Below are 27,428 nucleotides of genomic sequence, written 5' to 3'. Positions count from 1 at the left end.
ATTATAAATAATTTCTAAAAGAATATGCATCATGAAAAGTGTTTATTTTTCTATTAATTATGCTAAAGAACCTAGATTATAAAAACATTCACTCTTGTCAGGGAGTTAAAGACACAGGGAGGACAGAGTAAAAAAATATAAAGGAAAGTGAATTCTGGGACCATGGATATAATTTTTGATTGATGTTGTGGTTAAAAAAAATAAAATTCATAATGATGAAAATACCAAGTGAGAGGTAATTAGAAAGAAAAACTCCCACACAATACCCTGGATCAGGGAAACTTTGGGAAGAATTAGAAGCCAAGAAAATGTGTTTCTTTACTAGGTTCATGTTTTAAATACAGTATTAATGTCACTTTTTTGGGGGGAAGAAATCATATGGATCAAGTATCACTACAATTGTCCTAACAGAGCCGTAAGAGCACAGTAACAATAAAGCAAGACTAGAAGACCTTTGCCCCCTACCAATTAGGGGGCAAAATGGTAGAAAGTATTTTAGTTAAATTGGCACATTGTTTAGAATCCATGATCATAGGTAAAATGATGTAGCTAGAAGCGAGGTAAGACCCTCACTGGGAATAAAATTAATATAAACAGGTGACAACAGGGTTCTGCCAGAACTTCCAACCCTCGCCTTCTACTGGAACAGCGCCAGCTATGCTTGTACCAACCACCAAGCTTTTCAAATGAGCAATTGCAGAAATTGAAATTAAACCAGATTAGAGAAACTCAGCTACATTTTTCTTGGTGAGTTCAGTGTACATTGGAAAGTTAAAACTGGTAACACCATCAGCTACCAAGAACTGTGAGCAGAATCTAAAAGAAGTACAGTTTTTGTTTGAGCAATCAAGAATTCTCTTTTATTGAACCACGGCAGCAGATAGAGAAGGAGGCTCTCAGAGGGGGGAAAAAAAGAAAAAGAAAAAAAGATCTTTCAACCCGAGGGATCTAGAGCTACGTTATTATTTCCCAATGAAGTGAGCATTAGTTTTCTGAAGAATACTTGATTCCTAAGGAAGCCAAACTTGTCGCTTGTGTTGTAGAAAACATACGAAGATGGGTGAACTGTATTTGAATGAGGAAATTTGAAATTCAGGCTCAAATTCTGCTGTCCTTTTTATTTAAGAATTTGGCTGCAATGAACTATTGATTTGTCTTTTTCAGCATGTTTCAGATTTGGAATTATTTTTTATCATTTGCAGAAGACATCCAATTCCCTAAGCTCTTTCTTGAAATGTATTAGAAGTACACTTTGATAACCTATCAACTTAAATTAGATGAATAGAAAAGATGCATATCTTTCTTAAGCTGTCTGACAGTAGCAGAGCACATATAAAGAATATATTTTAGCCTGGCCGGCTAAGTGGTTGAGTGTCGACCTATGAATCAGGAGGTCCCAGTTCAATTCCCAGTCAGGGCATATGCCCAGGGTGCAGGTTCGATCCCCAGTGTGGGGTGTGCAGGAAGCAGCTGATCAATGATTCTCTCTCATCATTGATGTTTCTCTCTCTCTCTCTCTCTCTCTGAAATCAATAAAAAGTATATTTTAAAAAAGAATATATTTTAATGTTTCATCTTCAACTTGTCTTAGCAAACTTGTTTTTTGTGTGACTGGAAATGGAAGAAAACACAAAGGCTCTCTGCCTCTAAAAGTCACAGGCAGACTTGTAACACAGAAACACAGAGTTTTGTGTGACTGGAAATGGAAGAAAACACAAAGGCTCCCTGCCTCTAAAAAGTCACAGGCAGACTTGTAACACAGAACCACAGAGTTTCTGACTTGTCATACAGAGAAGCGGCTGTCACAGTTTTCCCACCGGAGCTCCCACTGCTGCTATCCAGGGGGCTGTCGTCAAGAGGCCTGAAGCTCGTGGAGTTAGGGCAGCCTCAATTCAGCTGAGAGAAGAAACTACTTCGAAAATCACCGTGGCTCACCCCAATAGAGGGTTATTCTGTGCCCACAACAAGGCTGCTGCAGGTATAAATGGCTTTCTAGAACAGGTGCTCCGCACCTGCACAGTGAGCGATCCCGGCTGCTTCAATCTTGTGGCTCCAGAATTTTTAACGAGGCTTCCTCCCTGCTCACTGCAGCCGGGCAAGAACCAGCGGCAGGCTCTCAGGTGGGCTCTCCTCTGCCGGAGCCCAGAAGTGCCTCTGGCGCCTGGGCCAGGACTGGTCCCAGAGCCCTGGCCTGGTTTGCAGGGACTGAGAAGAGCCATCTCCCATGTGCCCAGAAGAGTGAAGAACCAGGTACTGGTAAGCACTTGTGAATTCGACGCCCTCCGCAGTGGTTCCGGAGCCTCTAAATACTCCATGCACTAACTGAGTGTTTTTCTGATGAGAGGGGCCTTAGCTTTCATCACTTTCTTTAATGGGAGCGTGATGTGTCACATAAAAATTCTAATAAGGTTTTGATTTAATTTTTTCAAAAATAGGTATAGATTTATATTGAAAAGGAAAGGTTTGGAATTCAGGAATAGCTTAGAGAAGTTGAATTTTAGGGTAGATTCCCAGACTTTAGAAGATCTTTGTGTTGGCCTCATTATTCATAATTATCGTGCCCAACAGTGCCTGAATGATTTCAATTACACACTACATTACAACTGTCCTAAGTTTTGGTAATAGGCAATGTTTAAACATTTTTAAAAAATCACAATTGCTCTAAACAGGTTAAAGACTTTCAGCCATTCACAGTATGGTGTGAATCAGTTCACTCAGTGATTTCTTCCTAACAGTGGTCAGAACTTCAAGCCTCTGAAGGATAGGTGTTCTAATTAGGAAAGAGGTTAAGTTGGGAGGAGGGAAGTAAATTTAGATCATGGGACATCTTTCAAATTCAGAGAGAATGTCAGATTCTGAGATACAGGTTACTGCCTAATGCTTGAAAACAAAATAAAATGATTATTCAATAAAAAGTCCACAGTTCAGGCATTCCTTGAGCACTGTTATGTGGGAGGTGTTGCGGTAGCTGCTGGGGCTACAATATCGACCACAGGGGCTACTCTGTGCTAGATAATGTGTTAGCACTGCTTGGCACTTTATTGTTATTGTGCTCGTAGCTCTTAGAGCTTTAACCTGTGTGTTTTTTTTTTAAACAACAACCAAAAAAACTCCCACCAGCTAAAAGTGACTTGAGAAATAGAAAAATTCATCTCACATTAAAAAAAAGGTGGTTAAATTACAGGACTAGTTAATTTAGCATGGAAGGAGCTCATTAAGGACCTAGACTCCTTCCACGCTTTCTTGCTCCATCATCAGTTTGGTAGCTGGTGGCAAGTTGGCTAAAGCAGCTCTAGGCATCATATATTCTTGTGACATTTAAAGTCAGGAAAAAGGAAATTGCATCATCTTGTGTCCCTTTTTAAGAATGAATAAAACCTTCATTCCTCAGAAGATTTTCTTCTCTTATATCATTAATTAGAATTGTGTCACATATCCTCCCTACAGCTATCACTTGGCAAGTGTAATGAGGTCTTAGTGACTGGCTTACACTAGATATGTAATATTCAGCCATTGGGGATGGGAAAAGGCCTGACCTCCCCTAAGGACATGTCATCTAGAGGAAAGAGAACAATCAGGATTCCCTTAGCAGGAAAGAAGTTGGACAATGGCCACTGGGTTAGCGACCAAAAGGACCGTCAGGGCAACCTTGTGAGGTAGAAACTGTCATATTCCCCTGGATATGAGGTAAAAAAAGGTAAAGCTACCCAGGTTCGCCATCTATGATGTGATAGAAATGGGATTCAAAGTGATTGTTCACAATATCTGGGAATATGGTCCGAGAAGATGGCCCATCTGAAATATGCCTTTTCCATACTCACAACCTTGTCTCTTTTGAAGTTACCTTAATCCTGTCATTGAGTTTGCCTAAAAAGCCTTAAAGAAGTGTTTTTATAGAGTACAGCTAAGGAACTTGGAAGTAATTCTGTAAAGGTTATATATGATTCCTCTCATTAACCTTTATTTTTTTTCTCACTCCCTCACTATAAGTTAATATACTTGTAATATTATGGCAAAAACAATGTAAAGTAATTTTTATATAGGGTTTTCTAGAAATCATGTTTGGGACTTATTTATTTATGTACTAGAGGCCTGGTGCACGAAATTCGTGCACGGGGGGGGGGCGGGTGTCCCTCAGCCCGTCCTGCCCCCTCTCCAATCCGGGATCCCTGGGGGAATGTCTGACTGCCAGTTTAGGCCTGATTCCACCACTGGCTCCTAACCACTCACCTGCCTGCCTGCCTAATGCCCCCAACTGCCCTCCCCTGCCGGCCTGGTCACCCCCAACTGCCCTCCCCTGCCAGTCTGATCTCGCCCCTAACTGCTCTCCACTACCAGCCTGATCGCCCCTAACTGCCTCTGCCTTGGCCCCCACCACCATGGCTTTGTCCAGAAGGAAGTCAGACATCCAGAAGATGGCCAGTCGACCTGGTCTAATTAGCATATTACCCTTTTATTAGTATAGATTTATTTATTCATTCATTCATTTTAATCCTCACCCAAGGATATGTTTGAGAGAGAGAGAGGAATGGAGACAGAGATAGAGATGGTCTAATAAATAGATAGATGATAGATAGATAGATAGATAGATAGATAGATAATAGATAGCTTTTGCTTCTGTGTCCCTGTCCCACATCTGGGTCTGTGATCTCCACAAGGCAAAATGAATTAGCTTTTCATTACCAAAAATTTCATGATTGTAGAGATAATAATTATAGTAAGGAAAATAAACTATAGTCTAGAGCAGTGATGGAGAACCTATGACACGCGTGTCAGAGGTGACATGCGAACTCATTTTTTGGTTGATGTTCATTAAATTAAACATATAAGTGAATTCATGTGATATTTGTCTCTCTCTCTGACTGGCTTATTTCACTTAGCATAATACTCTCTAGGTCCCTCCATGCTGTTGCACAAGATAAGAGATCCTTCTTTATAACAGCCACATAGTACTTCATTGTATAAATGTATCACAGCTTTTTATCCACTCATTTACCGATGGGCACTAGGATTGTTTCTAGATCTTACTAGTAGCTATTGTAAATAATGTTGCTATGAACATAGGGGTACATAGATGCTTTCTGATTGGTGTTTCTGGCTTCTTAGGATATATTCCTAAAAATGGGATCACTGGGTCAAATGGCAATTTGGATGCCAAAATTTCCAGTCTGGTCCAAGTTCTTTCTCTTGTAAAATCCAAGAATGAGTTCACGAACAAAGATGGTTAGTGGAAGCAAAGTTTATTGAGAGATAGACAGATGCCCTGCAGCAGGGAGCAGCAGGGAGGGGGCCCAAGCTTCTGGTTAAATTTCTTTGTCTGGAGTTAGGTTATGTTTTGCTGCCTTCTGATTGGCTCTTTCAAAGAATTCTGTCTTAGCAACATCCATACATTTTAAAGCTCATGTTCCTGCTTGCAGAATGAACCTGATTGAGGACTGCCACTCAGGTCCAAGGTGACATATGGGGCGCGGCTACAGTGTTTTGGACAGGTTCATGCCTTGGACTGAGGAGAGGGCACAGTACTCTCATTGCCACGTGCAAGTCCCAGCTGGAGGGCAGAGCCTTCCCAGCACAATTATAGACAACAGCTATAGTTGTAAGCTTGAACCTATGGTCCGAACACTTGGCCCCACGTGCCTGAGTGATAGAGTTCAGGTGCATGTAGTTGAGTAGGGTTGAAACCCATGAGAATATTATAAACATCTTGATCATGCCCCTACTTTGCCTCGTGGCATCTGCTTTAAAATAAAGACACAGCTTGTGGGTGTTGGCGCTGTCCATCAGAGGAGCAACGTCCCACCGAGACCCAGCTTTCATTCTCTTGTCTGTCTTTCATCGCCTCCATCAGGGTCACTGAACCAGGCTGAGCTGGCATGAGTATGCCATGGCCATGCCGGCTCCCCACAGTGACATCACTGTTCCCACCTAGCTGGGTTGCCCTAGCAACTCCTGCCTCGCCTTGTTCAGTTCTAGGTCCTTTTGTTTGTCTCTGTGGTGCAGTCAGCAAGCTGCATCCTGTTATTTCACAAGAGTCTATTACTGTTGGACTTCCCTGTGCTATTCCCCCTCCCCTGGTCCTGTCTCTGATTTCCTAGTTCTCTTCTATCTCCTCAATTCTATTTTGAGGAAACTCCACTGTGAAAAACATCAGTGGCTGCACAAGTCTGCATTCCCACCAGCAGTGTACCAGAGTTCCTTTTTTTCCATATCTTCACCAGCACTTGTTTGTTGATTTATTGATAGCAGCCATTCTGGCAGGTGTGAGGTGAAACCTCATTGTATTTTTAAGTTACATCTCTCTGATGATTTGTGACATTGAACATTTTTTTCATATGTCTATTGGCATCTGTATGTCCTCTTTGTTGACATGTCTGTTCAGGTCCTTTGCCTATTTTTTAATTGGGTTGTTTGCCATTCTGGTTTTGAGTTGTATGAGTTCTTTGTATATTCTGGAAATTAACCCCTTATCAGATGTATCATTGATGAATACATTCTTCTATATAATGGGTTCCCTTTTAATTTTGTAGATGGTTACTTTTGCTGTACAGATCTTTTGGGTTTGACATAGTCCCATTTCTTTGTTTTTCCTTTGTTTCTCTTGCCCTAGGAGATGTATTGGTTAAAATACTTCTACATGAGATGTCTCAGATTTTACTGCCTATAGTTTATTCTAGAATTTGTATGGTTTTGTGACTTATATTTAAGTCTTATTCATTTTGAGTTTATTCTCTTGTGGTGTAAGTTAGTGGTCTACTTTCATTTTTGGCATGTACCTGTCCAGTTTTCCAATGCCATTTTTGAAGAGACTATCTTTATTCCTGTTAGAGTTTGGCTAGTGATGCCGGATGTGAAAGAATTCACAACTAAAAGAAGAGATGCAGAGAGGACGTGCATTTTACTTTTCAATAGAGGAAAGGGCCAAGTATTGCTAGTCAGTACAGGGTAGGGAACAAAGAGTGGCCTGCTCTTTTAAGCAGTGGCTATTGCTATGTGACAATGAAAGGATGAAGATTTTCTTTAAGTTGAGCAGATACTGGGGATTTGTCTTGAAAAATTAGTTTGTTTGCTTTCCAGGACACAGTCTGGCAGATGTCTAAGGGCAGTGATGGTGAACCTATGACATGCGTGTCAGAGGTGACACGCGAACTCATTTTTTTTGGTTGATTTTTCTTTGTTAAATGGCATTTAAATATATAAAATAAATATCAAAAATATAAGTCTTTGTTTTACTATGGTTGCAAATATCAAAACATTTCTATATGTGACACGGCACCAGAGTTAAGTTAGGGTTTTTTAAAATGCTGACATGCCGAGCTCAAAAGGTTCGCCATCACTGGTCTAGAGAAATCAACAGAAATTCACAGGCCCTTAAGCCTTCCAGAGCTAACTAATTTCTATTGCGTCAGGCTTGAAATATGTTATTAAACTGCAATAGATTTGAATTTCTTTTAAATTCTTAAATTTGGGAGAAGAATCTATTCTTATATAACTATTGGAAGGGGAAGGAGGAATATGAAACCATTCAAACTATACCTGGGAGTATTAGAATGGTATGAAGGTTCCTATATTTGCTGTGCTCCCTCTGAAGGGTACACAAATAAGAGGATTGCTGATGAATGACTGCTGCATTTCATCCAGAGACCTGAGTGCTCTCACTGCTCTATTCCCTTAGGGGGTCATGTTCCTCTGCTTAAAAGAATATTGCCTGCTCTGTGAGCTAATGATTTGTTTGGAGGATGTGAGTCTCAGAGGTGAAGCTAACTGCACAGCTTTTATAATGTATCTTTCAAATCTTTGATCTGCCTTTTTCTGAATACATGGGACCCCTCTGTAGCAAGATTAAAGACGCCTTTTCTGACAAGAAAGGCAACATTTGAAAACCTAAAAGCTGCTCAGACTTCCAAATAATATTTCTGCATTTTGTCAACCTCATACTTGGCGTTGTCCTGCTTTCACGTGATTGCATGGTAATCAGAATGTGGTGTTGGATCATAGGGTTGTTTTTCTCATATTTTCCAAGGAGGTGGAAACTATGAATCTTGTTTTTAAAAGTGGTTAGTGCAAACTAGTTTATGGCTAAGACATACATACTCATTGAATTTTCTTTAATTTGACAAATATTTACCTGCTAGGAAGCAGTTGTTAGACATGTGCCTTCTTTTGTAGGGAACGCCAAGAATCAGAACCTGTTTCCAAGAGACTCATATTCCCAGTGGGAAGATAAGGCAATAAAAGAAATGGCCAGGATAGTATACAAAATAGGACAAAACGTGTTTGGGATTAATGAATGAGACTCAATGTGGGAACAGAGAGAACAGATAACATTCAAGTGAGAGGGGAATCAGGGAAGACTTTAGCATTTGAGAAGGTCCTTGCAAGATCAGTGAGATGTTTCTGGGGAGTGTTGGGGCTGGAAGTGAGGTGTCTGGGAGGAGGTGGGTAGCTGGGGAGAGAGGTGGTCAGAAAAGGTTGAGAAGCTTGTACTTAATTTATAGGCAGTAGGGAACCAATGAAGGTTTTTAAGCAGAGCGAAAACAGAAGAATAATGAGTTGTGGTTAAGGAAATATTTTGGAAACATTGTGAAGTAGACTTTAAAGTGTACTTTGAGCTAAAATATTCTTTGTAAACAAGCAATTGTGTTGATAATGTCATACAGGTTTTATTTCTATATAGAACAACTGCCCCTAAAAATGTTAAACACCCTAATAGCATGAGAATTAACTTATTTATATTTGAATCTGAATGATGATTATTTCTCACTTTTATAATGACGTCGCTCATCCATGCATAGATTTCTAATCTTGGTCAAATGAATCAGTAAGGGGGTGTACTTTCTTAGCATTCTGGTGAATTTAATCATCTCTAACATATGAATAGCTGAGGTTTTACTCTCTGAATAATAGTTTCAAATGCATTTTTGTTCTATTCCCAAGTCCTTTAGAACACAATGCATTCTTACAAAAACTATGGAGATAAAATATTAAAAAATAGAAAAATAGCTTTATAGAGTAAAGAAAAGTAAAATAAGATTTTTTAAAAGTCAAAAGCCGGATTATAGCAATTAGACACATGGCTCTGATCAAAAGCCAGTTTTGAGTATTTTTTTTATGATCATCGTGTGATGGCTAAAGTACATCCAAGGTAAACTTGAAAACATGAGTGACTCAACTTACTCTCTGCCAAACCTTTTATCAAAGCAAGTATTCTACTAGATGGATCGTACTTTCCCTACTTGATCTCCTGGGAAGGAAGAATGAGAAATGAAAGGGGAGCTAACTCCAAACTACAGAACAAACTCCCAAATATATGACAAGACAACATTTAGAAGTAAGCAAAATATGATCAAAAGTGGTTATCAATAATTACCAATAGTTAACCATAAATATTTTGGGGCACTTGAGTACATTGAAATTCAACAAGCCTTCTGTTTTTAAAGACTTCCTCTTGTTTTTCCTTACTGTGCATACATTTGGAACGAGACCATTCTTACTTCATAACTAGGGGTCAGACAGTGGTAATTGGTATTTTGCTAATATAAAGAGTCAATAAAATTCATTTGTGCCCAATTTACTGTATATTCTATGGAGGAAATAAATATCAAGAGAGATTATTGTTTTATCTAAACAAGAAAAAAAAAAGAGTTCAAAGGTAGAGATGCTGCTTCACATTACAAATTTTTTCCAAATGATTCCATTTGAATTATCCCAAAATATTTAAAAGATATTGCTTTGAAAAGTTTGACTTGCAAACAAATAATCATGTAACCCAAGGTCTGTCACAGGCAGTACTGTTTAAAAACCAACAAGCCCACCCTAATCTAAAATTCTTAACTGAGGACTAAAGCCTAGTCAAGTTGACAGGCAAAACTTACCCTTTGCTACCAAGTTATTTGTTTTAATGGACTATTTTGACTAATTGTCACCAGCAAACATATATAGGAAAAAAGTGGCATTGAGTGAAATTACTACCAAATATTGTTGAAGTTAATATCAAATTTGAATTGACAAAAAATAGGAAAATTCACTACCATCAGAACAGTAAGAGTTTAATATTAATCAGCATCTATATACACCTGCTCTTGACAATAAGGCACAACACTGAACATTAAAAAAAACAACTTATTTCACAGTCTTCACAACTGATCACTACTTACTGTTGAATATTGAACATCACTGGTCTAAAAAAAAGGAGCTTGAGGATGGCCATTTATCAAGTTGAAGGCATCATTCCCATGATTTTATGCTTTCCTTAAAATTGAAGGTACAAGATAGCACAAAAGTACATATAATATTCACATAAGGAACAAATAAAATTGCCCATGTAATTAAAATCACCAATGACTGAGTAAACCTTTACAAATGAAAATGACTTAGCCATTAATAATGATGTAAAATCTAAAGTGTTTTTTTTAAAAAAAATCCACACACACACAAAAACCCAATGCCTTACCAATAACTGGATCCGGTGAAATGTTACTTCTAGTCTCCTTCCACGAGAGCAGGGTGTTAAGGCTGGAGAGATCTGCAGCTTCTATATAATTGCTAATTGTCAGCATCATCTGATGAGCTTTTGCTATTCCGTAATGAACTTTGGTTTCATCCATCAGAGGCACATTTGTTAGCTCTGCTGTAGTATCAAAAGCTTGCTGGAAGTATTCAGAAGCTTTGTTGTAGTGTCCCTAAAGATATAAGAGAAATAATTTTTTCTTAATTTTCAGTTTACTATTTCACATGTCTTACCACCTTCAGTTTACTATTTCACATGTCTTACCATATAAGAGAAATAATTTTTTCTTAATTTTCAGTTTACCATTTCACATGTCTTACCACCTTGACAAGTACCACACTGTTCTTTCAACAGTTATAGCAGTTCATCTTCAGGAAGAAAGTGATGGCAAGCAGGGTCTCTGTTACAACAAGGTTTTTCTTTAAACATCAGGATTACTAATTGTGCGATTCTTGAAGTTAATTCACTAAGAAAGCCGTATCTATCAGGTTGAACTATATGAAACGTAAGTTTTTTGGATAAAAAAATATTTAAATATTAGCATTTTTATATGGTTTAACCTCATACATGATAGCAAAAAAGTTTGGAAAAGAATGAATTAATTCACATTGATATGGATGGTATTTTCTTACTTGTAGTACTGGATTTACCTAATGAAATATTTTTAACTAGCTTTAGCTATTAGACACAGTACAAGATAATTTCCAGCCAAGCTGTTAAGCAATCATCAGTGAAGACAGATGTATGTGTCTGTTGATTTAGTATTTAGTCTTGTTCTACCACATGCACATGCCATTCTTGACTGCGATTAAAAAAAAAAAAAGATCTTGGTAGGACTAATACCACCTAAATGATCATTTAAATGTCCATCTCTTCTCCAAGTTCTCTGCAACATTTTAAATTACAAAAATTAAAGGTCTTTGTTGTTGTTCTTTTCTTTTTTGTTGTTGTTGTCATCCTCACCTCTCCTCCTAAAAGCGATTGCCCACAAATGAATAATGTTTCTCTAACTTTTATGAAGTCTCAGGGCCAGGGCCAAGGATTTCATATATAGTATGTCATTAGCTTTCATAAGTCATCCTATGAGAAAATCTTATTTTACAAATGATGAAATTGAGTCTCAGAGAAAAGACTTTCTTCTGCTGCCCCCAAGTCTTCTGAAAATCCTCATTAAAAACTTCCTCAACGAAAGCTATTTTTAGAATTGAGCTATATTTATAAAAACTCTAGGCAACAAGATTTCCTTTCTTCACTGACATAACACTTGGGCTCCATTCTCCTCTCCCCTTCCCTCACCTTACTCTCTATCGCATATACACAAAAACTTACATGCATTCTCTTTTGAAAGGAAACCCTTATAAGAGAGAATGTTTTGTTATGGCTTTGTGAGTCATTCTCTCACAATATTTTATGAAGGAATTAGAAATAAAAACACCACAGTAATAGCTTTATACTACACATCAGTTCAGGTAAAGTGCACAGTCAACTCTATGCACGTCTGTGTAACTGGAGTTCAGAGAGCAGTCAAATTGACTGAATAAAGTAGCTGCTGGCAAGGTGAGGAGGGGGAGAAATAGGGCTAATGTGACAGTTATGAGCAGCACATAAAACACTCTGTTACATGCCCACAAGGACAGTTTAGGTTTGCCAATTTAAACAAAATCTTTCTACATTATACAAATAATAATTTTTGTTTGCTGAGATGAGCAATTCTTTCTCTTATTTCAAAGTATAAAACATAGACTAATAGAATTGATATGAGAATAAGATTACTTAATTAGGAAACAAAACTATCAGATATGTATATGCCAATTAGTAAATTAGATGATTGAGAAACAACAGAAATATTGAACGTGAAAATAAAATTCATTGAAATTATAGATTGTCCTGCTAGACATCAAAGATATAGGATAAAATATATGAAAATATATGACTAGACCAAATCTTTCTATTTCTAATGTGTTTTTTTTGTTTTGTTTTTAATTTCAGAGAGAGGAAGGGAGAGGGAGCAAGAGATAGAAACATCAATGATGAGAGAAAATCATTGATCAGTTGACTCTTGCACACCCACTACTGGGAATCGAGCCCACAACCTGGGCATGTGCCCTGACCAGGAACCAAACCATGATCTCCTGGTTCATAGGTTGACGCTCAACCACTGAGTATCACCGGCCAGGCCAAATATTTCTATTTTTAAAAAGAGAAGTATAAATATCTAATTATTGTTATAGTTATAATTCTGAGCTTTAGGCTATTTATTGTTTTAGGTGAGAGGCTCAGGAAAATTAGGGACTAGGAATAATTAACATATAGTTGAATTTCCAGAAATTTTTTGGTATATTACTTCATTTATGTTAAAACAAACTCATTCATTCATCCATTTATTCATTGGCCCTCTACTATATACCAGCCCCATACCACACATTGGGAATTCAGCAATGAAACAAGTTTACAATCAGGAGGTGAGCTAGCTGTCAGTGTAAGTATTTATGTGCCTAAAATTTTTATTAGATCTTATTTAACAAGTGCTTTTTCTCCCTTAAAAATAGGAGCATTAAAATGAGGTTATTATTCTTTTTTAAAAAATTTTTTTGAAAGTATTACATATGTCCCCCTTTCTCCCCCATTGACTCCATCTAGCCCGCCCCCACCCCTCACCCCAGGCCTTCACCACTCTTGAGGTAATTATTCTTCCCTTAAATTGTGCCTAGCATTCAATCTTTAGACACACAACTGTCATAAAACTGGCATTAATGTAATTTCTCTAGTTTAAAACACTCTTAATAAAATACATTAATTCTCAGATGGAAGTGCTTTTATACATACCTTTTTGGAATGAGACATCATTAAGGTATATTATATTTCCAGAATTTTAATTCTTTAATAGTTTAATATCTAAATTTAATCTATTCTCCAAAGGTTCTGTCTAACCTTGATAGTTCATTTCTGTTATCAGTTAATCCCTATCCTATTATAAAATTCAGAAGATTCTACTAGCTAATCCTGGTAATCTTAAGTATGAGTTTGAGAATATATAAATGAATTTATGCATTTCATGAATGCATCTTATTAGACAAGAACTTCATTTAATGTAATAAATATCACTGATAAGCACTTAGTGGACAATTTCAGGACAGGGTCTTGATGACATCATAGGCCTTGAAACAAAGCTTGTGTTATTACACTATAACATAGAATTTTCAAGCATGATTCTGATTCTTACTAGATCCTTTTTGGTGTCTAAAATGTTACTCTATCTCAAGCTCAGAACAAATGGGCATTTTCTCAGAAATAAGGAAGAATAATTTCGTACACATTTTCCCTACTATTTCAGTGTTGGAACTACGATTGTTTTAACTATGTGATTATTCTCTGATCTTATTAGGGAATGAGAAATCTCATTAAGTTATTTTCCCTAAAACATTCTCATTTGGCCACTTTGTATTAATTATATGTTTTCAATGAACAGTCAGTCCAGAAAAAGATCATCTGAGGAGGGCAGGATTGGTGGCCACTTTCAGGACTATGTAGTAAAAGGATTATTTTACTACATAAAAGAGAATTGATCTAAGATAAAGGATATTTTTAAGATATGTTAATTTTAATTATAATAACACTATACCAATGAGAGAAAACTCCAACATTTTTCCAAACATAGTTTTGTACTGTGGCCTTATAATAATAATATTATTTCTTAGAAATTATTATTAGAATACATTACATGAATATATGAAACCAGAAAAGGTTTCATCATATGATGAAGGCCTTAAAAGGTAGACTGACGAGTACCATTAGATTTGCTTTTAAAGATTCACTACAAGTTTTCAAACTGCCAAAATATTGTACAAGAATAAAATATATAAGTTTAGGATTTCAGAAGTGAGAAAAGACTACTCTTCAGTTATATAAAATTGGTTATAAATTTATTGATTGATTCAGCAAACTAAATTTTTAGCTCGACAACTCTGAGCCGGGTTCTCTGCTAGACACTGAAGTAAAATAATAAACAAGGCAGATATGCTCTTTGTTCTCATTAAGCTTCCATTCCAGCCAGATTAAACAACAATAGCAACAATGAAACGTCACAAATAAGAAAACGATAAGTGCTACATGGAAAGTTAACAGTAAAGTGTGACCCGCATTTCACTAGTAATGGCCTCTTGAATGAGATACTTTTATTTTATACTTTTTTCTTGTCTTTCTCTCTTCTTTCCCATAACCAATCTGCCGCTAGAATTGCATATTTCCTTCAGAACTGCTCTTGGGACTGTCCTTTCTTCTCCTGTGGGAACTAGCAGAGGCCTCACCGCTGGGTTAGTAAAACGAGAATTTGGAGCAAGAGCCACCAATGTCAGTGTCAGCTGGTGAGAGCCAACTATTATAATGAAGTTCCTTTGAATTTAAATATTTTAATTGACCTTCACATCTGAAATTACTTAGGACGTGCATTGGCTGTGAAGATGGGCATCAAGGTTGGCAGCTTGTGGTGACTGTGCCTGACATGGCACTCAGGTCCTGGAGGAAGAGGAAAAAAAGAGATGGTTCTCTCTCCAATCACTGCCCTGTGCATCAACTAAGTGCCGCAGTCCTGGGTCGTTCTGCACAATGTATGGGGGAAAGTGAGGATACAATGGGAATAGAATTTTAAAGCTACTTTTTCTTCCCCCATAAGCAGGAAACACATATACTCACTTTTTCATTGTAGATGTCACCAAGCATTGTACTTGCTTTCACAACATCTAGCTTTTGAAAATTGTTTCTTGCCAGTTTCACAAATTTCTTCAGGTATGTAATTGCTTCTACCATCTCTCCTTGGCTAGAATAAATAAAACAGGAAACTATTGGAATATCATTTCACTTAATATCACAGTGAAGAGAAGATCTTGTGCATCTTTTGCTTTAGAAAGTGCAAGATGGTTATCAGGATAGTGAAATTTAAAGTGAAAATATCAAGTTAAAAATACATGGCTTGATTTTGTTGGAATATATAGTAAGTTACAATGTAAACCTTTTAACCTTCATGCATGGCTGGTGGAAATGTAAACTGCTGCAGCTGTGTTGGAAAACAGCTGGTCAATTCCTCAGAAACTTTGACATTGAATTATCACATGACCCACCTATCCTACTCCTACATATATACCCAAGAGAAATGAGAATATGTCCATACAAAAACTTGTACATGAATGTTCATAACAACATTGTTCTTCATAGCCAAGTGGAAACAATCCAAATGTCTATGAATGGATAAAATGTCATATATCTATCTGTACAATGGGATATTATTTAGCCTCATTCTTATAAGAAGGAATGAAGTATTGATACATGCTATTATATGGATAAACATTGAAAACATACTAAATTAAAGAAGCCAGTCACAAATAGCCACATATTATATAATTCCATTTACGTGAAATGTGCAGTAGGCAAATCCATAGGGACAGAAAGTGGGTTAGTGATAACCAGAGGCTGGGGAGTGGCTGCTAAAGGGTGTAGGGCTTCTTTTCAGGGTGATGAAAATGATCTCAAATTAAACTCTGTAAATATACTGAAAATGACTGAACTGTAGACTTTAAAAGGCAAATTGCATGGTATATGAATTATAACTCAATAAAGTTGGTTTTTTCCCCAATAAAACCTTTTAAAAGTTTATGAAAGGTGAATGGTAGTTTGTTTTTTTTAGCATCCCTCAGCAGTGAAGTCTCAGGCATCCCAGAAGTTACCTATACAGGTGTTATATACTGGTAAAATGCCCAGAAAGACATCGTTTCTAGCAGAGTGCTTGGTATATACCAGCCATTCATATAGTTTTGAATGAAGCAATGGTAGAAAGTTTGAGATGGGAAACATTTATGCAGTAGACATGAAAGTCAAGCTTCCAGGTAAATTGTGAGAACCCCAGTCATGGGGTTGGATGTTTGAAGTTCATGACTGTAAACTCCTGTCTTCTGGATATTCCAATAATATCAAGAAACCTAGAATGCTACTTTCTGGGGAATATGGTTCCTGCTTTTAAAGAGTTTCCCTGTCAATTTGGAGAGATAAATATATAAATTTGTGCATGGGATTAACTGTGATGGGTACGATGAACTGTGCATAGTGCTTTGACACTTGGAGCATATTCCCTTCAATATCCTCCTCACAAGAACACGTCTAGAGCTTACCGTGTAAATTTAATCGTAAAAGGCAGCCAAAGGATTTGGAGCCAACTCCAGGGAATACAATGGTGAACTCAAAGCACCTATATAAATTTGAAAAACTGTCATATGTTTGAATTTTGAAATGGATCACATGTTTAGTGTATATGGACTCAGGCTCCTTGCTCTGCTCCCAGGCCTCTTCGTCCTGTGCCTTTACTCAGGCCGTAACACACAGGCTGGGAATCCCGGCTGTTAACATCCCATCTTTCTCCAAATGGTTCTCCCTCTACTGTCCAGAACTTCCAGCTGACCCGTTTTCTCATATTTTTATCTTCCTGGGTATCTTACTGACATTAGAGTCTCTACCCACCCAAAGTTGACTCTTTCCAGAGTTCTAAGACTGTCCCCCCCCTCCACTAGATGCTTACTATGGGCAATTTCACATGCTGCTATTGCATGCTCTAACTCCTGTATGCACACATGGAAAATCTATATTTCTACACCTCATTCCCCCCCCGCCCCCAGACTGTATTTCCAAATGTCCAGATTTACTAACATGCAAAGGAAGAGACTTTCCTCCAAGTGGTTATCTCCAAAGATGTCACCTAGTGATGAAGCTGATGGCATCTTGGAATCCCTCTTTAGGAAACATCTTCATAGTGTAGGTTTATTATAAAGCATTTATAAGTAATTTAATCAATTATGTCCCCCAAATGGAGTTAGCCCTAGATATTATTATGTGTTTGTTTTTTCTCTAAATGTGACTCTAAATCCTTTGGCTGTTTGCAAATATCAAACCTACCTCTCAAACAAAGATGCACATCTATAGGGGTCATTCAAAAGAATATGCCAGCCCTGACCGGTTTGGCTCAGTGGATAGAGCGTGGGCCTGCGGACTCAAGGGTCCCAGGTTTGATTCCGGTCAAGGGCATGTACCTTGGTTGCGGGCACATCCCCAGTGGGAGGTGTGCAGGAGGAGGCTGATTGATGTTTCTCTCTCATCGATGTTTCTAACTCTCTATCCCTCCCCCTTCCTCTCTGTAAAAAATTAATAAAATATATTTTTTTTAAAAAAGAATATGCCACAAGCATTTCAAAGGTGTGCAATTTATTATTATTATTTTTTATTTTTATAAATCTTGATTGTTGAAAGAATTGCATATGTCCCCCCTTTTTTTAAAAACAGGTGGTGGCAGGATTAGAGGTATCAACTTGCATAACCTCCCAAGATTTGACAAGGACCACATGCATGTTCATAGATAAGCTTTAGTATGTTTATAAAAATCAGGTAAATTGCTTTAAAATTGCAGAGTGCTATGGTGCATATTAGAAATATCTAGCCATGAATCCCAAGTTTGGCCTTTTAATTGAATAGCTTTGAACACATCTTCCTCAGCTCCAATTTTCTCATTTTTAAAGTGACCACAGAGTGTTGTGAGATGAAAAATTACATGCATGTATAGCCTGGCACACAGAGATTCATTAAATGACAGCTATTATTATTATTATTACCTCTCAGTGAAGTAAAAAGTTATCATACCCACAGTTCTCTGCTTGATAGAATCTACCACCAGCTGAGAAGAAAAGTCAAATTAGCTAGACATTACTTTTAGAAAATCTTTCATTATGAATGAAACACCATGGTTTGAGGGGACACTTTGCAAGACAGATAGGCAAATAAAGTCCTACTATCTATTTTCTAGGGGACATGTGTCAAAGAACTAACACTTTTTGTTTACTTGAGTATCAGGCACTATCAAATGCATTATTTTTTCCTTTCTTACTGGTAAGAGAATGGTTTACATATAAGAAATAGAATGGAATTTTACATTCCCAAAGTTAATATTGCCTTTTATGATTCAGTTCTCACCTTCTCATAAAATTATGAATAATCTTCTTCTACATTTAGGCATGACTCAATTCTCCAGAAAAAATTATGAGTTGTTATGAGGATTATTTCAAATGCAGACATGAATTAAAATATTAAAAAGAGGTATACTCATTGCTTTAATTTAAATATTTGCTTCATGGAAAAACAAAAATGATAGAGAACTCAAGAGTATAAAAATATAAATAAATATATTAAGAATTTTGAGCAAACTCATAAATTTCTAGAACTAAAAATGTTTGATCAAATTGATGTTAACTCTCCAAGCTCGTTCTTGGATAGTGGTATTCAAGAAAAAAAAATATGACATAAAAAAATAGAGAATTCTTTGCATATCACTTTAAAACCTTAGGGGAAAAATTATTGTTTTTATTTAGCTAAAATGGACTCACTGAAGCTTATTTATGTTCATGTTCCTAAAAGCTGATATATTTTTGATGGAAGTATATTTTGAATTAAGTTTGGCCTGCTGAGGATTGTTAAATCACAACATATACAATCAAACAAACAAAAAAGCACAACAAGTTCAGTGAATAAGAAATACAAAATAGTATAAATAAAACTATTGCTGGGTGAGTCGAGTTGTTTTCCTCCCAAAGGAGCAACAGATCTCCAAAGCATCGAAAAGTATCTGGAACTTGCTCTAACAAATAATGCTACAGAAATAGCCTTCCCATTATAAATTATATGCTCCACTCAGTGAATACACAGTTCTATAGCCAGCAAAGCTGTTAATATAGCATCTGAAATATAAACATTATATGTTGCTTAAAGGATTTCTAAATTTAAAAGTTAGCCTTAGATTTAGAAGCCAGTCTTTCTTTAGAAGGGAAAGAATAAATTTTTTTTTATCACAGAAATGCTAGGGATTACTTGAATGAGTTCAAGGACAAGGTTAAAATGTTAGACAAATATTAATTCCAGTTTTCTATATGCAGTGCACAGGTGCAACTTGAGCAGCATATTATATGGTATAATCATTAAATTCATTCAACCAGACCTTAGAGAGTTAAAAACATATATTCTGAGGAACAGGACTCCTCGGTCCAAGGAATGAGAATGAAACAGTGCAGAATATTTGTGTATCAAGGTGATTCCAGTTTCCAACTGGGAAAACAGGACTGTTAACACCCACATCCCCTGACAACTGTCCAATTATGTATATCACACTTGGCCTACTGTTTGCAGTAGAAGTAATCAATAAAGGATGTGGTTGAGTGAACATAGATTTTGGTTGAACCAATGCATGAAAACTTAATCATTTACTCAGAGAGAAGAAATCAAATAGAGCAGAGATGAAGCGGCCGCCGAGGGGTTTGTTGATTGTGCTACCAAGTTTGTGGGCCACAGATGAAAGCAATAAGGCAAATGGAATCAGTGACAGGAGAAAATGTAAAACGCTGTCCTTAATTTCATGAATTAATAGAAATGTTTTGATGTATTTTGGGGGGTCATTTTTAGGAGATTTCGCATCAAAGCCTGAATGTTCCATTTTAAAGAATATATGGAAATTACTAGGGCATGTCATTTCTCTCAAGCAAGAAGAAATTAATTTTCAGCTGTAACAGGAAGGTAATTTTCAAACTTGAAACTTTGTACTGATTGATTGAAAGATGTCCACTGTGGAAAGTTTTCTAGGAAATAATTGAACCCGAGTTTATAAGATAATTTACAAGGGCTATGGAATAAACCCAGGCCAATTGTGACCAAGGTGTCTTGAACAACTGTCATTTTTGTAATTTCCCCCCTATATAAGCCACCCTGATTATGTTGGAGAGTTGTGCCGTTTTAGTAAATGAGTTATTTCAGAAAATGAGGCCAAAAAATGCTGTAAGAAAAACTGAGGTTATCCTCCCTTCTATATTTACTCAAATTGTCTGTCTACATATAATAATATTTACTTGGTAATTTCTCAACTCACTGTCTCTTTGTTTTATGGACTATAATTCTGGCTTTTATAGCTGTGTCATGGGCAATTGTTATGTTAGAATACTGACTCTTTTTTCCCCCACTAGTAGGACAAGTAGGAAAAAAGGGCATTGTAAATGCCTATTTTCTGTTAGGCTGCTTAATGTTATTCAGACCAATAGCAAAAATAACAAACCTGGCTCATTATTAAAACCTGCATCAATAACTCTAATACCAGGGATAGTTCTAGCATTACCAACTGAGCAGCTCTGCATTACCAAGTCCTCAGCCTGGAGGGAATGTGCTGTGTTTTTCAGTTGAAATCACAGTATAAATTCTTATAACCATTTTAGAAGCTTCCAGCCTTAAAGCCTATTCACCCTTCATGCATGCTCAGCTGATGGCCTCAGACACACATTTATCCCAGACATGGCTATCCTCTTCCATTTCCTTTAAAGAGATAAAATATGTTTATAGAGATAGGGCTTCCCATTAGTGAAGCCTGTGCAATTGCACAGGTTGGGAAAGAGATTTAGAGGTGATGCTAAGCTCCATATGCAGCTTGATTTATTCCTTAGCCGACACCACCATAATTTCCTCTATTTTTGTTGCGCTCTATTTCTGCTAATTTGAGGACAGTTTAGGACTATGAAAGGGACATACATATATGTGTGTGTGTGTGTGTGTGTGTGTGTGTGTGTGTGTGTGTGTATGTGTCAAAAAACACCAAGCCCTTGAAGCAAATTTTTTAAAAAGATCACAAAATTCTTATCAAAAACATTTCTAGTAAGTAGTGGGCTTGATTTACTAAGGCTTCTCAGATATTTTGGGTGCTGATGCTGCCTGTACAGAACTTTTGGTTTTGACACATCTGCCCACCTCTCGAGTCATTTTGCACACATGGAGAAGAACATGCCAAGGCTTACACTCCCGGGAGCGCTCCTCCATAACCACCAGCAACGCTGCAGGTTTGGATTGGAAAGCTGTTGTGGACTTGGAACACTTTTGCCCTAAGACCTCACAAGAAGCACCTCCTGTATTCTTGTGTGCTGCATAACATTATTAAATGTAAAGCCCATAGAAATCATCAACAGCTTCATCTGCAATTTGGTTGATGAGAATTCTTATAGGTGGAATTAGTTTCATTTGGAATAAAAGTGAGCTAGGGATAAGTCTTCCTGCCCATTATAGGTTTGCCCCAAGGCAGGTTGCTGGACTGTTGAGAATATTGGAATTGAATTGTCCCTATGACTACCCCAAACACACCCCACTTCATATGTCAAATCTTCCAAAGCAATATTCTTTTCCACACCTGCATCCCAAGTAATACTTAAGCAGTCAAATTAAAACATTAGATTGTCTGTTGTTATTGCCAATATTTACAAATAATTGTTCAACTCCCACCTAGCTTTTACTCTATAGACCAGAAATTCAAATCCTGGAGTGGAGGCACTAAAATATTCCAATAAAACACTAGGTCAGTGATGGCGAACCTTTTGAGCTCAGCGTGTCAGCATTTTGAAAAATCCTAACTTAACTCTGGTGCCGTGTCACATATAGAAATTTTTTGATATTTGCAACCATAGTAAAACAAAGACTTATATTTTTGATATTTATTTTATATATTTAAATGCCATTTAACAAAGAAAAATCAACCAAAAAAATGAGTTCGCGTGTCACCTCTGACACGCATGTCATAGGTTCGCCATCACTGCACTAGGTTAACAGGTGAGAATTAGTTTAAGATAACCGCATGTCTCCAGAAGTTTCAAAAATAATTGTATTTTTGTAACCAAACACTTGTCTGCTCAATATGTTTACAAAAGAAAATATTTTCCCCTGGAGTTTTATCTCTCTAGTTACGTTGGGACACAATGGCATTTTGTAAAAATTATTTTATAAACACATTAACAGACACATTTATTCAAGTGTATGGGCTCAGGCCAGGTCTGCTACTACAATGCAAGATAAATAATCCAGCCAGTTTTTACTGATTCTGAGCAGTGCTAACAGTAGGGCTAAATAATTTAATAATCAAATAGAGCTGGACAAAAGGGCACAGAGTTTGTGTGTCCCACATAGACACGAAATTGAATTCATACGTATCTATTCTTTGTGTTCAAACATTTGCTTCTTTTCCATTGTTATTTGTAAAGTGAAAGTGTAAGGGACAGCGGGGTTGCTCTTCCATGGGTAAGTCACTAATCTTTACCTGGAGGGACCACGACACTCATTCGGCTCTGCCTTCCATGAGCAGACGTCCATTCTCTCCTTATACATATGCCCATGTCCTTAACCATACACCCAGTGATGACTGCCTGGCCTTTTATTTGGCATTTTGTAGGGCACCTTTTCGTTCATTGGTGTTGGATTTTAATATTTAATTATTTATTTATTTAGCACTTAAGGATTATTACATAATGATGACCTACTCTTACTTCCCTAGGCATATGATGTTTTCAATGACTTTTAAATAACAATTTTACCTTTTAAAACACCACCCTGTATATATTTACAAGTAAAATATAAATAAGAAATTAAACTTGACACAATCTATACCTATATTATTACTACTATCATGATTAAAAAGCTGTATCTTGTATATAAGATAACATACCCAAAACCAAGGTCTTAACTTTGATAACTTTTCTTACCAAATCTTAGACTACCTTGCCTTACATTATAATGCTAATGGTGCTCCTCTATGATGCAATGCTTAAGTGGAGTGTACAACGGACACAGCGCAATGAGTGAAGGGCCAATCATATACTTTCCATGGAAAAATTTGTATCAGAGGTTTTTCATGTATACTTTCCTTAAATTTTCTGCTTTAAGTGAAATTTTGGGAATATTGTTTTTGCACCCACTTGTTCCTCCAGATCTGCTCTATGGAGAGATGTCTTAATGGAAGCAGCATGATTGAAGCGTAAGTGGACAGTTTCCTCCAAGAGGAGATCTGGCAAGGTGCGGTGAGCCACAGTGACTGAAGCGTACTATGTACTTCTATGCTCTCTGCTGTTTTAACCTGTGAGATGTGACCTGATTTTTCCCTTTCATTCAAGGTCATCACTAAATGTACAGAAAATCAAAAATAAAGTAATACAAAGGAGGAATAGACAGAGAAGACTTTAGACGCATAGCTCGGAATACCACATTGGTTTAAAATAACTTATGATGAAAGGGTCACTTAAGAAGGGCACTGCTTAAAATTTAAGCAGGCAGTAATGGAAAGCGACAGACCTCAAACAATTTAAGTCTTTCACAGTTGAGTGAATTCACAGTGACAGGAAGACAAGGATGTGCTAACTTACCTCTGCAGGACTCTGGCTATGGCTTCATAGGCTCTCCCCAGGCTGAGGTCATCCTCCAGCTCCGTGGAGATCTCACTGTAAGTGCTGAGGTCCTAGCAGGAGGAGAAACACATGTGAAACGTACGGCACAGCCAGAGTGATTAAAATTAATAGTTGTTTTTAATGTTTCCATAAACTATTTTTTGTTTATTAAAAATTCATGTTGGTTTGGTTTATTTTTATCTATAGTATAACTTGTTTCACAGCATTCTCTTTAAGCTGTGACAGTGAGGTCTTACTTTCATGGTAATAATTCTTTTCCTGCACAATCCAAAATCGCCCAATTTATATAACTTAGGTGTGAATAAATAATTGAATGGCTTGCACCATTATTTTAAAATATGGGACTATTACCTAAGGTAATATAAAGCAGATTATAATATTCTACTATGGGAGCTTAAATATCACTTTTCTTTCTATAAATAGCTGTTTGAAAAACATGAATTTAGGTGCCAGGCAATTTCTAAATCTATCATTTTATTAGATGCATTTCTCACAGTTTGCACACATATTCAGTATACACTAAAAGTATTTCTTACAAATGTACTTCATTACCAACAATCTCTTCAATAATCAAAAGATTATGGCTGCCACAGTCTAATGCATGATATTAATTTAATTTAATTTAACGCTGACATCATCTGTATGGTATCATTTTTCTTTTGATTCCTTTCCCCTTTCGATGGCCAAGAGAGGGAAAGTATGTAAGACAAAGCCCCCATCCTTTCTTCTTCCTTCATTGTTATTTGAACCAACCTATTACACACAGGAGGATACAGGAAATCTCCAAAGACCTCTATGGAAATCCTTTTTGTACATTTTCTAAGAAAGAATTAGTGAGAATCATTTGACAGCGTTGGGAGAGTCGGTATGAGGGAGGACACAAAGATGAGCGTGGACCATGGCCTGAATTCGGCAGCTCAGAGAATGAAGTATTAGAGGCAGTGTTGGTCTTCTTCTTTACTTCCTAAAAGTTAATAGTTGGGAAATAATTTAGAGAAGGCCATTGGGATACCTCATAAGATTTGGGTTTCCAAGTGAGTGCTTGGCAGATACTCATATTAAAACTTACTGATACATGCTGACCCAGTTTAATTCCCACTAAACCTGTAAAGTTCAAATGTTTAATTATCGTTGTTAACGCTTTTAATAAACCTGTATAAATCTGAGAATATTCTTCTCACTTGGTCTTGCATACTGACAACACCTAGACTTAGTTAGATATGCCTTGACATAGACCTTTCTGAATGAAGGGAAAGAACTCCAAAATTTTGTGAATTTATGAGGCCTGATTGAATCCAAGTATAAAAATTTAGAAAGCAACTTTCTAGTATCTTTTTTGGTCCATATATTTTTATTTGACATTCTAGAGCTTTAAGATTTACTATTATGTCAAAAATAGTTTGTTTTCAGCAAATATTGTTACCGTGTGCCAGGTGCTACATCATACTTTATTTGACATTCTAGAGCTTTAAGATTTACTATTATATTGTGTCAAAAATAGTTTGTTTTCAGCCAATATTGTTACCGTGTGCCAGGTGCTACATCATACCACGGAAATCTCAACCAGTAGAGAGCATGCTTGCAGCCCTCGAGGCCTGATGCAATTGTGGGAATTAGTGATGACTGAAGACAGGTTTCTCCAGGGCTTACAGTGCTTACACTGTGCCACTCCCCCATGCCTCAGGCCACCAGAGGCCCTGAAGCAGTACAATAACATACGGGGGTGCCCAATTTTATCTCAGAGGTGGGACTCTTCAGTCTAAGGATAAGAGGGTAGGTGCCCAAGTAACTATAGGTAGATGCATCCATGTTGACAGCTCTCATCTCACACCAGTGTGCCATGCTTCCAGGGAGCAGCAGGGCCCAAAACAGCTCAGTCTGGGGTTAGGTTTTGGCTTCAGACTTAATTCTATAGAAGATTCTTTATAGAGCCAGACGTGGTATGGATGCTGGAATGAATACTAACCATAGAGTAAAAAGACTCGGTTCAAGTTCCAGTTCTTTCATGCTCAACATATGTGGGCCAGGAAGGCTCCCTAAACTTAATTTCCTCAGAAGTAAAAAAGAAAACCCACTTCTGAGAGCTGTTGTAAGGCTACCATGAGGTAATATAGAGTGCGATATTGTAAACCTTAGGACAGGGAGTCTCTGGGAATAACCAGCCATCGGTGAATGACTCCTGGTGAAAGCTTTCTTCCTCAAGGCAAAGACTCAAATTGTATCTGTTGTTTGAGAAAGTTCCTGTATCTCCTTTACCTACAAATAGGAAATACATAGGCAGTGGGAAGAACACAGGTCATCGCTGGTCCAATAGGGAAACAGTCAATTACATGAAATCCATGTTGAGGTCCTTGATAAGTGCAGTAGAGGAGCTCATCTAAATCAAGGACAAGGACCCCGTTCCTCAGGAACATGAGCACTATTGTGAGAAAGTAAAGTCAGGTGAAATCATAAGGAGAATTCAAGGCAAAACCCAGCAGATTGGTGAATTGTATAGTTCAACCTGAAGGGAGTAGAAAGGACATCGTTAAAATGAAAATTAAGAAAATCCATAAAAGTAAGTGGAAAGAGAAAGTGAGATTATGAATTCTGAAGAAAATAAAGATGTTTTATATTGATCTCATAGTAAGCAACCTCAAGTGTCTTTTAAAGTTGGCAAGGTATAATTTAAATTTTAATAAATATTGATCAACTAGAATCCTTAGATACAGACTAGAACCCCTTTTCAAAGAGTACTTCAAGTGATAAGCTACAGTGTGGAGATCTGAGGGATCCCCTGTACTTGACTGACTATCCCAGTGGCACGCAATATGCTGGAAACAAGTCCAGGGTCTGGAAGATTAAAATCTAGCATCACAAATAGAAGAAAAAAGAATAAAGAATTTCAGGTACAAAAAATTTTGTTAAATTGAAAATTCATTATATATATTTAATTTTTATAGACAATGAACCTAATCAACCTTTATCAAAAGACAGAGGAAAACACTGATTAAGCATACTACAATGTAAATTTCAATGAACACCAAATTGTGCATGATAATGAGGTTGCCAAAACTGGAAAGGTCAGGTCACATACCTAATAAAAACTGAGTGCTACATGACCAGTGGATCAAATTGTTTCAGTGATTTTAGTGAATAATGGAGATGAAGGTTTGACAGTGATTTCACTGCAATGAACTCTATCATCCCACTAGAATGAAATTTATTTACTTGGAAAGATATTTTCAAGTAAAATCCAAGTTCTTAAAATGAGATAATTTATATCAGTCACCTAAAAACAAAATTCATAGCAGCAGATATGAAAGTCAGGTATTTGTAAGTCACTGATACTAAAAAAGGTAACTACATGCTATTTTCATTTCCTCTCATTATCACTTTAAGAATTCTTAATAATGCTCAAACTTCAGGATCAATGTATTATACAAAGAACTCCTTTAGTACATTCCATTAGCTAAATAGATGTAACTATAAGGTAAAATTATATGTGTAAAATGTATGTATTATTTCAATTCAAATATAATATTTATGTATGTTCATTTATATATATATGTATAAATAAATAAATATATATATGTGTGTATATATATATATATATATATATATCTACACTAATAAAAGAGAAACATGGTAATTGG

At 36.8% G+C, this 27,428-nt stretch overlaps 1 protein-coding gene across 1 annotated transcript in view; it reads right to left on the bottom strand.

Annotated features, from left to right (window-relative positions):
* TTC29 (tetratricopeptide repeat domain 29) overlaps window positions 1–27,428 on the bottom strand; it is a 167,584-nt gene that overhangs the window by 40,808 nt on the left and 99,348 nt on the right. The window contains exons 9-11 of the mRNA XM_014538502.1: window positions 23,752–23,843; window positions 15,200–15,323; window positions 10,451–10,679 (exon numbers count right to left, since the gene is read on the bottom strand). Of these exons, the coding sequence (XP_014393988.1) occupies window positions 10,451–10,679; window positions 15,200–15,323; window positions 23,752–23,843 (445 nt within the window). The remainder of the gene's footprint in view (window positions 1–10,450; window positions 10,680–15,199; window positions 15,324–23,751; window positions 23,844–27,428) is intronic.

This window comes from Myotis brandtii, unplaced genomic scaffold (assembly GCF_000412655.1).
Source record: "Myotis brandtii unplaced genomic scaffold, ASM41265v1 scaffold192, whole genome shotgun sequence".
Taxonomy (NCBI): Eukaryota; Metazoa; Chordata; class Mammalia; order Chiroptera; family Vespertilionidae; genus Myotis; species Myotis brandtii.
This window is presented reverse-complemented; position numbering and strand designations above follow the sequence as displayed.